Here is a 16,566-nt window from a genome sequence, read left to right as displayed (position 1 = left end):
ATCAAACAATTCGGACTCCTGAAATTTGATCCAACGGCTAAAGTTATTATAACTTTTAGAGTAGGTCTGTATTTTTAACCATTTGATCAAATTTTAAATACCCAAATTATTTGATGATGAGAGTTAAATGAAAAGCATCTGGAAAGGATCCCTTTTCCAAAAAAAGAAAAAGAAAAACAAGACATCAAGGGGGCATTTGTTTGCCCTCACTAAAGTGTATTGGACTGGACAGGACTAAGGGTTAGTCTAGTCCCATGTTTGTTCCCGATAGGGACTAGGTTTAATGAGACTAAGTCTCACTCGCCTAGACTAAATCAGGGATTAGCTGGTCTTAGTGAGAACCCTTGAAAACCATGGCACTAGCTAAGACTGTCCCCTCACTCACCCTCGAAAACCATTGGACTATCACAACCAATTTCATATAAAATACCAAATTGAATATGGGAGTGAGGGGATTACGATTCCACCTGAATCGAGGCCAAAAGGTGATCGGAGGTGGCCGAAAAATGGCCTGGAAGTCTCAGCCGGTTTGGGTTTTTTTTTAATCCATGACAAATTCGAGCATGCAAAGCTCGAGTATGGGACCAAAGATAGGGAAGAGTTTGTTAGTGGTGCAAATCTCATCTAATCCGATGAGGTTTAGTCAGAAAACTAGTCAAGAAACTTGCAACTCATCGAACAAAATGGAGTTGTGAGGGTTCCATTCAACTAGTGCAGAGCTAGACAGAGAGAGAGAGAGATACATACTGAAATCGAGAAGAAGAGAGGAAAGAGAGGTTGGAATCGAGAGGTTTAATCTGGGGAGGAAAAGATTGGAATGGAAAAGGAAGAAAAAGAGGGACAGAATGGGACGGTGAGGAAGGAATAAAGGGATAAAAAAATAGGATGAAAAAAAAATATTAATAATTATGGATTAAATAATATAATATTAGAGTTTGTTAATTATCATGCTTGTTAATTCGACGCTGCACCAAACGCTTCACTAAGTTAGTCCAGCTTAGTCTAGTCTAAGCCAGTCCAACTTAGTCCCTGAAACTAGTCCAGTCCAAAATAATCTGATGTAACAAATGCACCCCAAGTTTCTTTCAACTAGGGGTGGGCAAACGGGTACTAGACCCGCGGGGCGGGTCGGATACATATGGTTCGGGGTGGGTACGAGACGGGTCTTAAAATTGTAAAACACAAACGGGACGGGCCGGGACGGGTTCAAGAAATTAACTGGGCCGGGCGGGTCCAAAAGGCCCAAGAAACAGGACCCTGGCCAGACCCGTTTCTCCCAAGCCCACTCAATTTTCTGGTCCAAAAGTCCAAGTATTGCGTTGGTTTTGTGCAGTACATTAGTACTTGTACTACATTTCACTTATTTCTTTCACTCATTTCATCCTTTTTTTTTTTTTACTGTTTCTTTCTTTATTTTTGTTTTATGTTTTTCACTCATTTCACTTTTTTTTTTTCCCACTCAGACCCTCTTTTTCTCCATCCCAAGAGACCCACGATCCCAAACTCCATTAAGGACAAGAAGATTGAGGACTCAATCGAGAGACTGCCATCCAGTGGTTGGACAACAACTAGTTATCGGATGTCAATGAGTTCGAAGACAAGACAGAATTGGAGAGCATCTGCAACCCAATCACAAGGTGAAATTATTTAGGTTTTGTGAACTTGAAATTTTATGTTTTATCTGGGACTTGAAATTATAGATCAATGCTTCTTTTTTTTTTCCCTATATGCAGAACCTTTTGGTCGATGAGTAGGAAGTGGAAATCACAAGGGAATTGATTGAAATTGCTTAGATTCAGAAACCCTAAGGTATTCCCTTTCTTTTATGATGAGAAGGCAAATTGGATTCGTGGGTTTGTATGTAAGAGTTCTGTGAAAACCCTAATTTAATCCCTAATTTTCCTTGAGAGTGTAGATCTTGCGGTGGTTGTTTTGATGGAACCGCTGATAACGATGTTGTTCGAAGAAGCGAATCTTCGAATGAGGAGAACAAAGAGGAAAGATCGCCAGACTTGAGGCGTGAGTGAAAGATTCGGACTCGTGAGGATCCGTAAAAACTAGCCCATTTCAAAAGGGCCGAGTTAGGTTCGGATCCTATTTTGAAAAATCCAAAACCCACACTACCCGTCCCGTTGTATTTACAAACAGATCCAGTCTAGTTCCTTCAATTTTAGGTTCGGCTTGGGCAGCCCGTGCCCATCCCTACTTTCGACAGATGAATTTTATTAGAGGTGGAATTGACGTCCAATATCACAGGTGTTTTCTGACAGCATAACCCAATTACGTCAAATCCATTAATTTGATTATTTAATAAATGGCTCCCACAGTACACCAATCACGAACCCCACCCAACCAATTTACACAATTTTTGTAACAGTAGGTCCCACAATATATAATAAAAAAGAAATTTGACTCATCATTTGAATAAAATAAAATAAAATAAAAATTTAACATTTAACTTCAAATTCTCATTTTAGTCATTAAATAAAATTTGACAATTTATAAAAAAGTAATGTCAGATAAACTATTTTTTTAGACTAAATTTTATAAATTATATGTATTTGTTAACGATTAAATTATTATTTAATTATTGATTAATGTTGATATAGAGCTACAACTCACAAAGTCCTACACAAATAACATGTTTTAGTTATGGTGGCAGTTGTGGATAATGGATATGATCTGATCACTTGAAGAAAATGACAAGTCTGCGGATCTCTGTGGATCTTCATCTTTCACATTGGAGGTTTTATGACTAGGCCTACCAAATTTAATCGCCAGCGAACTTAGATAATGAGACATCAATAATTCAACAATTCAGAAGACTTCAATTAAATTGTGACCCATAAATAAATATGTGGAATTACTATTACTTCTTTTGTAATCAATCAAAGCTGAATCATTGATGCCTAATTCAGAAGGAGAAGTGTTATTAGCACTCTAAAAGTCTCATTTTACACTTATCACAAGTGTAATTTTCTTTCTTAATATAGAAAGTTTGGAGTGTAAAACGAGATTTTTGGAATGCTAATAATAATTCTCTTCAGAAAAGGCTTTTCTGTTTTGCATGCAGCATCTGGACACAGGAATATTCTTTGGGATTCTAATTACGCACACGTATTATCTTTTCAAATATAGAAAGTTTGAAGTGCAATTAAATTTTTAGAATGTAAATAAAATTAACTTCTTTTATTAGTTTTTTTTAAGGCTCACAAAAATGGTTGTCTTTGTTGTTTGGCGAAGGAACTTGTTGGATATCATCATATTGTTGTCTTCTTTTTCGCTTGTATTGCTAAAACATAACTAATTACAAATCGATTTTCATCAAAAGGGTTGTTAAATGAGATATTAATTAATGCTATTTTTTTTTCTTGATACTATTTGGGTCTCTCAACCTCGATATATTATTTTTCATTTTATTTCTTCCACGATCATATGTAATCTTCATTGTTTAACAACAACTAAAAATACTATTGTTTCTTTAAAAAGGTACTACGTATTTGATTAAGGCGATTTTATATGACGATGAGCAACAAAGTGGAGATGGTGCACTACACCTTTTATTTTGCATACCATAGTTCATACATTACAATCTCACATATGATATCCCTTCACGTACATTTGTTACAAGGCAACTTACAAAGCAAAACATTTTAAGTACTTGTAATCAAGCAAAAGGCACGCATTGTTAACACAAAGATTATATACTAACGATGGACGTCACACCGTTTCACCATTGCATTCTTTTCCTTTCCTTAATTTATCATGCCTTGATAAAGTGAGCATCAAGATCCTTGTCGATGTTAACCATCAAACCAACATATTTGTCCGGACTGCAATATCCTCAGTCAGTTTCTCATATTCAGTCCGACAATTTCGCAATGTTGCCTTCATTATTTTGAGTGAATTGATAGACTGGCTTGAAGCTCTTGTAATCCTGGAAGACATCTCCTTCCAGTCCATTCAGTGTTATGGATTTGTTCTCGTTGTTTGACTACCCTTTTTCCTTGAACACTCCAACTTCGTCCCTTATGTATTCACAAGAAAGTGGTCTGTATATTGACCAAGGAACAATAAAGGGAGCGTTTGATAAATAATTTGTTTTAAGTTTTCATAAAAATGAAAATTGTAGTTATTTTTGTCAGTTTTCTAAATTTATATTGGTAATTTTTATTTTTTGAAAACTGAACTAACATGAGATGGTTGAATTATTGCGGCACACCTCGATTCTTTACCGACATATTTTGTTCTAATTATCCATTATATCAATATATATGTTTCACTTATGGGTTAGTTGTTCGCTTGTGAATTAGGGTTTAGTTATTGCGATCCTTCTGATATTGTTGGATTATGATTAACATATAATTGTGTTCTGGTCTTGGAGAAAAAAGGTACACATCATGTTAAATACATGTAGGTATTTATAATATAAATATATATTATGCACGTATACAGTAATTCCAACTTTTGATAGATCAAGTCGCGAGTTTCCCAGTCTCCTGCATGCACCTGAACTCCCGGGATACTGCCAGAATAAATTTTTGGAACGTGTGGCGAACCTGGCTTTTGAAGATATTGTAGAACTTCTTAGCGGGTGCCTTAATTAATCTTTGTCTCAACCTTACCGTGCAGAGTCATGTTTGTGATCAGTTAGGATGGTACTCAACAATGCGTACAAGGCCTGTTCTAAAAAAACTTAAGGGCAGCCCTTTACTGCTACAGTTAAATTATGTAATATTAATTTATGCGATAACTTTGAAAATGTACTGCTTCGAAGGATCGCATGAAAAACATTCGTTTATTAAAAAAAATTCAGATAAAGGAGAAAAGAAATTAGGTTTTCATCTCTCTTTCTTCTATTGCATTAATTAAAACCTTATTTCTTTTTAATTTTTTACCAAGGTTCTAACTTTTAATGAACGTCATTATTTCTGTTATAAATTATTTATATATCAACATAATTTTATTTTTGAAATATATTCAATTAGTATTAGAAACATTACATTTGGTACATTTATATTTATGGTTAAACTTTGTAATATATATTTCTACTTTTAGTTTGTACCATTTTTAATTGGCAACCCTTTTTAATTTGTACCCATATATTAATTTCATTTTGTGCCCATAATTTTTAAATTTTTATTTATACTCATAATTCATTTATAATGTACCCATATTTCATTCAAACTCCTTTTTGTTCTTTATAAATGTACCACTTTGTTATATGTAAAATGTACCAATTTTTATTTTATTTTATAAATGTACCATTTTTTAATGTAAAATCTATTTATTTTTTTGTTAAGAATGCGTACATATTTATAATAAAATGTACCCCTTTTCAAATTTGAACACTGTAGGTACATTTGTTTGACATTTATTATTTCAAAGGTATGCTGTTATCTATTTTTATTTATTTATTCAATCAAATTTTTTTTAGTATTTTCTTTTTTATTGTAATCATTTTTAATTTATATGCCATATAATATGAGATTTTAAATCCAATAACATGTCAAGTAATTAATATCAAACATATGAAAATACATATTAATAGCAATAATGAGGTGTACAAAGTAAAGAGACTTTGATAAAAAATTGAATACTATTAAGGGTTTAGTCAAACAATATTATTGACTAGGAACTGGATCCAAAGTCTCCCTAAAGAAAATATATAAGATAAACGTACGTAATCTCTTTCGGTTCAATTAAGAACATGATTTGGATCAATAATATTAGGGTGCTATTATTGATATCATTAGATTTCAATAACTAATCACTGGTTTTTTTGCAATATTATACTTTTACATTTTCAACTACCATATTTTTTCCTTCTGGATGTATGAAAATTTAGGTATTGTGTTCGTTCTTTTGTTGAGAAGTCATCACCAACTCCCTTGCCCTACTATTTTTATCAAGGAAAAATAACTCCCCATGTTTAAAAGCTGTATAATTAACCAGGATGAATGCTGGACAACTGTCGAAAGCAAAACTCAAAATACATTGTATAATTAACAGTGAGACTACAGCCTGACGAAGAACATGATTGTCAAAACTTATATGAAAAAAATGATGTCAAGTAAATTTCTAATGGATCGAAAAGTGAGTATTTAAAATATAGAAAGTCTTAAGTGGATTAGTGTAGACTATCTTTTGTGCTAAAAAAAAGTTATATATATATAATGTTGAGAATGAATCTTACATTGATGCGAGGAGGGATCTTGCATAGACTTATAAGCAAGTTGGGCTTCTTCCCATTGGCAATTGGTTTTATGGTGTAATCTCAACTTTCTTTATGATATCAGAGCAGGTTGTCACACGTATACAGCCAAACGGCCACGCGCGCTCTATGTCACCCCTTTGTGTTGTCCACGTGTTAGACTTGAAAATTCGCCACACATGAGAGGGCGTGTTAAGAATGAATTTCATATTAATAGGAGGAGAAACCTTGCATGAATGTATATTGGACAAATATTGTAGAGTACACCACATTTTATTTTATAGATGTGATCGACAACCATAATCTATTACATCACAATGTCATATATGACATCCTTCGTACATCTTTTACAATACACACAAAACTAATTAAGAAAAGCATTTTATTTAAGTAGGTACGCATTGATGAACACATGCATGCATGATTACATATAATTGAACCCTTTTTAACAAGACCAGCAAAAGCTCTTTCCAACCGTTGCATATGCTGCAGCATGCACACTTGGTTTTTATTCATTAATTAATTAATTTATGCTCCCAGAAAGTGAGCGTCAAGATCCTGGACGAGTTTAACCATCAAACCGACATATCTATCCGGAGCTTCAACATTCTCATTCAGTTTCTCGTATTCGATCCACAGGTTGGCAATGCAGGTGCCTTCATCTTTTTGAGTGAATTTATAGACACCCTTGAAGCTCTTATAATACTTGAACATTTCTCCTTCCAATCCTTTCAGAGTTGCGGCCTTGTTCTCATCGTCTAGCTCCACCTGTTCCTTGAATATCCCGACATGATCCCCTATATATACGCATGCATGCATTCATGGTTAATTTCATAACAACAAAATATATAAACTTTCTCACCCTCTCTTATTAGGATCTTGTTTCCACTGTAGCAAAAAGGGGGCAATATGACTTATTTAGGAAACATGTATTTACTGTATCGGACCTTCATTGTCTTGAGCAAAAATTGAAGGAAGCATTGAAATAAGAGGTCATATATGGTAAATACATGATTTCTACGATTTTTCTATCTCGACCTTGTTTTTGCTACAATAAATCAGAATTTTTGCGAAAAAGCTGTAAACATTGAAACTCATGCTATGATATGATGATTTGAGCACATCTGTTAAGGTATGCATACATATAAAGTGAATAATTAAACATGAAAATTGAATTAAGTAGCAATACCTAGTTCATATTTCCAAATCTTAACAGAGCCGTGTGTTTCCCAGTCTCCTTCATGCACATCAACTCCTTTGATATGGGTATTAGAGATGTTTGGGATGAGGTGGGCACTCTTGAACATGTTGTACAACTTGTCAGCTGGTGCCTTGATTTCTATTTCAGTCCCAATTTTACCATGCAGAACCATGTTTATGAGCAATTTTGATGGGTGCTACTCATAAATTATAAGAGAAGAATGTTAAAGGATATGCATAATTTGGCTCCAACCCTCCTTAAATACAAGCGACTAGAGTTAAATTGCAAGATAAAACTCAATGTGTCCGGAACACGATGCAGTACGTCATATATATGTAATATAAGTGGAGGGAAAGATGGTTTTTTTTTTTTTTTTTTTTTTGTTCAAGTGTTCCTCTACTTGTGTATGACATATGATATATATACCCGTGTTCTGGATATTAAAAATTCTCTCGTAATATTTTAATAGTTGGTAATCCAATTTAAAAACCAAATCATGCAACACGTGATAAAGATTAAGTCATATATTTTTAAAATCATACTTCTCGGATAATTGGAATCCTATGAAGTAATGATCACAAGTTCACAATATGCATGGATAGATGAAGGGTTTGCTCATGAGTAAAGTTAGGGAGATCAAATTTCTAAAATTAAAATTTATAAATAAAATAATATAGAGGTAGATGATTGAATTATTACTTAAGTGTTGATTAACATGCTTATTTCTTATTAATAACATATCATTTGATTTGCATTCACGCATGCAATAAAGATTAGATTAGTACGATCGCACTAAAAATTTATCTGTAAATATTTTAAAATAAAATGTCATTTATCTGCAAAATGTTTTTTTTTTTTTTTTTTTTTTGAAAATGTACGATATTCCTTAATAACAAATGAATATGTACATCAATGGGGATAGGGTGCAAATAAAGGGCCTCGATAAAAACCTTGCCAGGGTTTTCAACCCGGTTGAAGGCAAAAAGAGTATCATGCACCAACATAATTAATTAGGAATTGCTATCCTCAAAGAGAAGATCAAGAATTACATTAGGGGGGTTCTTCAAACCAAGCCACAATGTAACCATAACTCAAGCTCATATGTGCACTTTGTTCGTCTCCCTTCCACTTAGGGCAATGAATGAATAATTACGTGCGTCGTTTAGAATGTTTCCAAAATGTGAATTGTCATCACTTCCTTCTGCAAAATGTTTTAGAATAAAAAGTTTTATCTCTTGAAAGATCACATCTATTTATTTATTATCATTATTATATTTTTGGATAGATCGATACGTATGGGCCATGGCTTCTGTTTTTTTTTTTTTTTTTTTGTTAAAAAACCATCAAATGGGGAGGCAGGGATGAGGTATTAGGTAACCACAAATGTCAGTTTCACAAAATCTTACTAAAGTTTGTAAGTTTTATCTCTTAAATGATCATATCTATTTATTTATCATCATTATTATATTTTTGGATAGATCGATACGTATGGGCAGTTGCGTCTTGTTTTTTTGTTAAAAAGCCATCAAAAGGGGAGGCAGTGATGAGGTATTAGGTATCCACAAACGTCAGTTTCACAAAATCTTACTAAAGTTTATAGATCTTTGAAGACTATCATTGATGATTGATCATCCAACAGGTGCATTATTTATTTTTTAACAAACGGAAATATGACAGAGGAATGTGCTAAGTCTTACAATGGACTTGGCAAAATAATGTGATTCATCTTCGCTTTTAGTGAGAATCGAACTTAAGGCTTCTTACTTATAAGTGAAAAAGAATAGCACTAGACCGTATACTGAGTGGCCACGTGCAATATTTATAGATAACAATAATAACAGGAAAAAAAAAAAATTCTTTCATGCTGGGCCATTTTTTCTAAGGTGATGCTAGAGAGACTATCTTTTTAAACTATAATTGTAAATCACATGATGTGGCGGTTGATTGTTAGATTATTTTTTTTAATCATTAAAAATGTAATCCAACCATCAACAGACCCATCATTTGGTTTACAAAATTTGGTCTAAAAAAATGGTCTCCCTATCATTTTGCTTCTCTGTATAACTTTTAGTCATGACTCTATACCAACTTTCATTTCTAGATTTTAAAATTACACCATGTTACTCGTTAGGTCTGGTTTCGAAAAATCGAAAACCGAAAAAAAAATGAACTATTCACCAAACCAAAAGCGCAAGAAAAAAAAAATTTGAATAAGCCGAATCGAACCAAAATTTCGGTTTGATTTGATTCGGGTAGTTCAAAAACCAAACCGCACCGAAAGACCTTGTAACCATAATAGCGTCGTTACACACTTATGGTAACCTTAAGGTTGCGTTTGTTGCATTGGACTATCTCGGAATAGACTAAACACAGGGACTAAGTTAGGCTAGTTTAGACTAGACTAAACTTGATTAATTTAGTGAAGCGTTTGTTCCAGTGTCGGACTAACAAGCAAAATAATATTTTTATTTTTTTTTCTTTTTATTTTTCCTTTCCCATTTTCTAGAACACATTTTCTCTCTCGAGAAAGTTCTCCCTTTTCTCCATTTTTTTCTTGAAATGTTATCCTCACAACCCAGAATCATCGTCTGCTCAATTGGGTTATTCTGATAATCCCTATGTGGGCCTCTGCAACCACAGCGTCATCTCAATCTTTTACACATCTTCATACATTCGCTCAAATCACAAAACCCAGATTCGTTGGAATTGCAAAAACCCATATTCAAATCACAAAACCCAGATTCAATCCCAAATTCGCTTGAATTACAAAACCCAACTTCACTGGTAGTGCAAATCCCATATTCAAATCATGAAACCCAAACTCGAAATGCAAACCCCAGACTCAAATTGCAAATCCAAAATTCTGTTCGAAGCTTTGCAACATTTGCAGAAATCAGTTTCCACCCACAAAATCGAGAAAATGTAAATTATTGAGAGCGCAAGAGGAGGAAGACAGCCCTCCAAAAGACGCGACTTATTTTTGTATTCTTCAAGATTCGAAATGAACAGACGAAGAGATCATAGGTTTGCGAGTGTAGGCAACGGCAAAGCGAGCAGACGAGGCAAGCAAGGAGAGGAGAGAGAACGGGATGCAAAAAGGTCTTAGCAATCCCATGGTTTTTGGGGGGATTGGCTAAGACCTCCTAGTGAAGGAGATAGTCCGTGCAAGTCCCGTTTAATCCCACTTAACTTAGTCCGTGTACACAACAAACATGGGAGTACCTTAATGTCTAGTCTTATCTAGTCTAGTGAGAGTTAACGAGTCCAAACAAACACACCCTAAGTGATTCCTCCTCTTCTCCTCGTCCTCATCGCTTCAGTTCAATCCTCTCCTAACTTAAGTCATGTTCCTCTGCGCCTCTAACACTCCACGTCCTCACTCATCAATCCCTCCTCGACGTCCTCAAGTTTCAGATAATTAGAATCACCTCGATAGACCAAGAAAAAGAAAGACATTGAGATCCATCCATCGCAACTCCTTCACCACTGCTCTTCCATCACAGCTCCACAAAACTTGTCACCCTTTAAGCTAACAGTGTTTGCTGTTGAAATTTTTTTTTTTTCGGACAAGCCATAGGATAATCCAAATTTATCTAAACTACGAAGAAGGAAATAGTTTGAACACAAGACACAGTGAGTTAAATAGAAAATAAATTTCTATATTTGGATCATCATGAAATGAATTAAGAATGAGGGAAATTGGTCGTTATGGGACAATTACAAATTTTTGTTGCTGAAATAGTAAAATCAACACAACCAACATAAGGCTTGACATGTAAAATGTCTCAAATGGCCATGTATGTATATTACCTAGAACAAGATCATATTGATTTTCCTTTTACTTTCAGCAAAAAGTATTTGTAATGTCCTACAACCACCAATTTTGCGTAGTCCATTGAAAATGAAAAGAGAAGCAAAAACACAATCCAATATCTAGATAGTATATCATACTTTTGAGATTCGAAATCCTAATTGTATGATGTAATCATTAACTGTGCACATCAGCCATGCATAATTGAGATCCAGTTAAGATTTACATATTAAATTATATACAGAATCGTCTTTGTAAACATGAGGTATTGATCACTTATTTAGCAGATCTATCTTTTCTGGAACTAACTGTAACCGGAGAGGCAGAAAGGCGATTATGTTTATCTGAAACCACCGGGTAATCGAGTTTCTTACTATTGTTTTCATCTTTGTAAGACTTTGAAGGAGATGCTGATCCAAATATCTACACTCTTAGGCTTCCACCTGCAGAGAAACAAGAAGTAAACATGAATAATGCATATAAAAAACAAACAAGTATACATCAACCTACAAGATGCTTGGGGATATGCTGAAGTGCAGGGGAAAGGATAATGCATTGGTCCAAAAGGTTGAAAACTTAAAGTCAAAGACACAAGGGAATAATCAGGTTCCACAAGGATGCCGCACGATCCCCATGGGAATTTATAAAGAACTAAGAAGTATGTCAAGGTTTGAGTTTGAATATTGGTACTGAAGTTTGGTAAACTTCTAACCAATATAACGTCTAGTTGACAGTATGTCCACACCACCGATGAAGATTAACAGTAGCATTAATCACGATGTAATTAACATGGACATAACATAAGGACAACATATACTAACCTCATAACCGAGCGGAGCTAAGAAATTTTCACTTTTCGTGTTTCTCAAAATGTGCTCAGTTCTTAGCATATGGACACCAATACTAACCTTACAATTGATATCATTGCGTTCGTTCTTTTGTTGAGAAGTCATCACCAACTCCCTTGCCCTACTATTTTTATCAAGTAAAAATAACTCCCCATGTTTAAAAGCTGTATAATTAACCAGGATGAATGCTGGACAACTGTCGAAAGCAAACCTCAAAATTCATTGTACAATTAACAGTGAGACTACAGCTTGCGAAGAACATGATTGTCAAAAGCTATATAAAAAAAAGGGTTCTTTCGAGAAAGGCCCTTGAAACTCTTATTTTCCAAACAAAAACCCACATAATATTAAACATTCAAATAAAACCCAAAATTCAAATAGAATACCATGTAGACAAATATATAACCAATTATTACAACATATTTACAACTTATGCCACAAAACCCTAATTATGTCAATAAATATTATTACTCACCCTAATTATGATTAGCAATTAACCCCATATGGAAATTTTACCTTTCTTGTATCATAAATATTAGTAACATATATATATATATATATTAATTTATGCATATTCATAAACAATTATGGCACATTTTTCGTATGAAAAAAGAAAATCCTTTGTACAATTAGTTATTTTGCATCAAATAATATTGTTTGATAAAATAACAAACCAATTAATATTTTATGTTGTAGGTAAATTATTTTACATAGATTATTACATACATTAGACATTTTTTATTTGTTATTATATATGTGTGTTAAAAATAATTTATCTATATTTATATGTAAAATATAAGTAAATTAATTTTGAATCAAATAGAATTTATTTTGTAGGTAAATTAAAATAGTAGTTACATTGTTTTGGTCAAGTTAAACAATAGGTAAATTATGTTGTAGGTACATTATGTTTGTAAAAATTAAAAAAAAAAAAAAGGAAAATTGAAGGTAGTAGATATATTATTTTTAACCAAATTTCCTTTATTTGTAGGTGAATTATTTGCATGCATTATCGTGAATTATTTGCATGCATTATTACATATATATTGGCCACCTTTTACTACTAATATATATGTGTGCAATGATTCACCCATATTATTATATAAAATATAGATAAAATTATTTTGAATCAAATAACATTTCTTTTATTTTATGAGTAAATTATTTTGCATGTATTACTGGGCAAATTTTATAGTGCCCTTTCATATTTTCATTTGGTAAGAAAATAACAAGATTAAATTAAAATTGTCTAATTTTATGCAAATTTGAAAAACAATTACGAAATCTTAAGGAAAGTATAACATTAGTGCTCTTTTTTTTTTTTTTTTTTTTTTTGCCAGAAGCAATAATATACAATTTGTTATGATATATTAATATGCAATGATTTTAAACATTAATGCATTTTTTTCATTAATCCCTCCCTTCAAATTTGCATAGAATTAAATGTATACATTAAAACCGTAATTAGGGGTATTTAAGGCATCTAAAAATGCAAAATGTGTAAAGGCAAACATAATTAATGAATTTACTTATGTGGAGCCTAGTCATTGGGTTTTATTCAGGTAAAAAGACTATGTCAGGTTTTTTGTAACGAAGCTTGAGTTTTAGGGGCTAAAGTCATATTTTCAGTAAAAAAAAAAATGATATTAGTGTAAATCTCCAATAGATCGGAAAGTGAGTCTTTAAATTATAAAGTGTCTTAATTAAGTGGATTAGTGTAGAATATCTTGTGTACTAAAAAAAAGTTATATATATAATGTTGAGAATGAATCTCACATTGATGGGAGGAGGGACCTTGCATGGACTTATAAGTAAGTTGGGCTACTCCCCATATTACCAATTGGTTTTATAGTTTGACCTGAAATTTCTTCATACTATCAGAGCCGGTTGTCCCATGTGTGAAGCCGAACGACCACGCGCTCTCCATTTCACCCCTTTGTGTTGTCCACGTGTTAGGCTTCAAAATTCGCCACACGTAAAGAAGTGTGTTGAGAATGAATCTCACATTGATAGGAGGAGAAATCTTGTATGAACTTATAAGTAAGTTGAAAAAAAAAATATTGGACAAATATTATAGAGTACACCACATCTTATTTTATAGATGTGATCGATAACCACAATCTATTACATCACAATGTCATATGACATCCTTCGTACATCTTTTACAATACACACAAACCTAATTAAGAAAAGCATTTTATTTAAGTAGGTACGCATTGATGAACATATGCATGCATGATTACATATAATTGAACCCTTTTTAACAAGACCAGCAAAAGCTCTTTCCAACCGTTGCATATGACATATGGTTTTTATTCATTAATTAATTAATTTATGCTCCCAGAAGGTGAGCATCAAGATCTTGGACGAGTTTAACCATCAAACCGACATATCTATCTGGAGCTTCAACATTCTCATTCAGTTTCTCGTATTCGATCCACAGGTTGGCAATGCAGGTGCCTTCATCTTTTTGAGTGAATTTATAGACACCCTTGAAGCTCTTATAATACTTGAACACTTCTCCTTCCAATCCTTTCAGAGTTGCGGCCTTGTTCTCATCGTCTAGCTCCACCTGTTCTTTGAATATCCCGACATGGTCCCCTATATATATGCATGCATGCATTCATGGTTAATTTCGTAACAACAAAATATATAAACTTTCTCACCCTCTCTTATTAGGATCTTGTTTCCACTGTAGCAAAAAGGGGGCAATATTACTTATTTAGGAAACATGTAGTTACTGTATATGACTCTCATTGTCTAGAGCAAAAATTGAAGGAAGCATTGAAATATATAAGAGTTCATATATGGTAAGTACATGACTTCTACAATTGTTCTATCTCGACTTTGTTTTTTCTACAATAAATTAGAATTTCTACAAAAAAGCTGTAAACATTGAAACTCATGCTATGAACGTATGATGATCTGAGCACATCTATTAAGGCATACATACATATAAAGTGAATAATTAAACAGGAAAATTGAATTAAGTAGCGGTACCTAGTTCATATTTCCAAATCTTAACAGAGCCGTGTGTTTCCCAGTCTCCTTCGTGCACATCAACTCCTTTGATATGGGTATTAGAGATGTTTGGGATGAGGTGGGCGCTCTTGAACATGTTGTACAACTTGTCAGCTGGTGCCTTAATTTCTATTTCAGTCCCAATTTTACCATGCAGAACCATGTTTATGAGCAGTTTTGATGGGTGCTACTCAGAAATTATAAGAGAAGAATGTTAAAGGATATGTATAATTTGGGCTCCTACCCTCCTTAAATACAAGCGATTAGAGTTAAATTGCAAGATAAAACTCAATGTGTCCAGAACACTGTGCAGTACATCATATATATGTAATATAAGTGGAGGGAAAGCTTTTTTTTTTTTTTTTTTTTTTTTTTTCTTCAAGTGTTCCGCTACTTGTGTATAGCGTATGTACCCATGTTCTGGATATTAAAAATTCTCTCGTAATATTTTAATAGTGGGCAATCCAATTTAAAAACCAAATCATGCAACACGTGATAAAGATTAAGTCATATATTTTTAAAATCACACTTCTCGGATAATTGGAATCCTATGAAGCAATGATCACAAGTTCACAACATGCATGGATAGATGAAGGGTTTGCTCATGAGTAATGTTAGGGAGACCAAATAATAATGTGGAGGTAGATGATTGAATTATTACATAATTAAGTGTTGATTAATATGCTTATTTCTTATTAATAACATGTCATTTGATTTGCATTCACGCATGCAATAAAGATTAGACTACTACTATCGCACTAAAAATTTATTTGTAAATGTTTTAAAATAAAATGCAATTTATCTGCAAAATGTTTTTTTTTTTTTTTTTGAAAATGTACGATATTCGTTAATAACAAATTTATATGTACAGCAATGAGGATAGGGTGTAAACAAGGGGTCTCGATAAAAACCTTGCCGGGGTTTTCAACCCGGTCAAAGGAAAAAAGAGAGTCCCGCACCAATATAATTAATTAGGAATTGTTATCCTCAAAGAAAATATCAAGAATTACATTAAGAAGTTCCTCAAACCAAACTACAGTGTTACATAACTCAAGCTCATACATGCTAACTTGTTCGTCTCCCTTCCACTAAATTCAACCTTCCACTTAGACAATGAATGAATAATTGCTTGTGTTGTTTAGAATTCTTCCAAAATGTGAGGTGTCATCACTTCCTTCTGCAAAATGTTTTAGAATAAAAAGTTTTATCTCTTGAATGATCACATCTATTTATTTATTATCATTATTATATTTTTGGAAAGATCGACACGTATGGGCCATGGCGTCTGGTTTTTTTATGTTAAAAAGCCATCAAATGGGGAGGCAGGGATGAGGTATTAGGTATCCACAAATGTCAGTTCACAAACTCTTATACTAAAAGTAATTGAAAAAATCAAACAAATCAATCAAATATTAATTTTTTTTTCCAAGATAATCCATTAAAAAGAGAGATTTGGATTCTCTTCTGAGCT

At 33.1% G+C, this 16,566-nt stretch overlaps 2 protein-coding genes and 1 long non-coding RNA gene across 3 annotated transcripts; 1 reads left to right on the top strand and 2 right to left on the bottom strand.

Annotated features, from left to right (window-relative positions):
• The first annotated feature begins 1,120 nt into the window (after positions 1 to 1,120).
• LOC103941046 lies at positions 1,121 to 2,416 on the top strand. Its single transcript, XR_666404.3, has 3 exons — positions 1,121 to 1,637; positions 1,734 to 1,809; positions 1,916 to 2,416. It is a non-coding gene; the product is annotated as an uncharacterized LOC103941046 (long non-coding RNA).
• A 4,052-nt stretch (positions 2,417 to 6,468) lies between these two features.
• On the bottom strand, positions 6,469 to 7,664 carry LOC103943023 (MLP-like protein 328). The gene is made up of 2 exons (XM_009353215.3): positions 7,404 to 7,664; positions 6,469 to 7,011 (listed from the first exon to the last, which is right to left on the bottom strand). Exons 1-2 carry the CDS (start codon positions 7,585 to 7,587, stop codon positions 6,743 to 6,745), a joined length of 453 nt encoding a protein of 150 aa, XP_009351490.2. The 5' UTR covers positions 7,588 to 7,664; the 3' UTR covers positions 6,469 to 6,742.
• Positions 7,665 to 14,132: 6,468 nt separating this feature from the next.
• LOC103943024 (MLP-like protein 328) lies at positions 14,133 to 15,697 on the bottom strand. The gene is made up of 2 exons (XM_048584664.1): positions 15,075 to 15,697; positions 14,133 to 14,675 (listed from the first exon to the last, which is right to left on the bottom strand). The coding sequence occupies exons 1-2, from the start codon at positions 15,256 to 15,258 to the stop codon at positions 14,407 to 14,409; spliced, it is 453 nt and encodes a 150-aa protein (XP_048440621.1). The 5' UTR covers positions 15,259 to 15,697; the 3' UTR covers positions 14,133 to 14,406.
• Between the last annotated feature and the right edge of the window lie 869 nt (positions 15,698 to 16,566).

The sequence above is a fragment of a genome, unplaced genomic scaffold, assembly GCF_019419815.1.
Source record: "Pyrus x bretschneideri cultivar Hongxiangsu unplaced genomic scaffold, Pyrus_bretschneideri_v1 Contig22, whole genome shotgun sequence".
NCBI lineage: Eukaryota > Viridiplantae > Streptophyta > Magnoliopsida > Rosales > Rosaceae > Pyrus > Pyrus x bretschneideri.
Note: the sequence above shows the minus strand (reverse complement) of the source record. Positions and strands in the feature narration are given on the sequence as shown.

Coding starts and splice junctions, on each gene's coding strand:
- LOC103943024 (XM_048584664.1), bottom strand. CDS start 15,258: ATGGTTCTGCATGGTAAAATTGGGACTGAAATAGAAATTAAGGCACCA. Junction 14,676..15,074: donor GATTTGGAAATATGAACTAG/GTACCGCTACTT, acceptor GCATATATATAG/GGGACCATGTCGGGATATTC.
- LOC103943023 (XM_009353215.3), bottom strand. CDS start 7,587: ATGGTTCTGCATGGTAAAATTGGGACTGAAATAGAAATCAAGGCACCA. Junction 7,012..7,403: donor GATTTGGAAATATGAACTAG/GTATTGCTACTT, acceptor GCGTATATATAG/GGGATCATGTCGGGATATTC.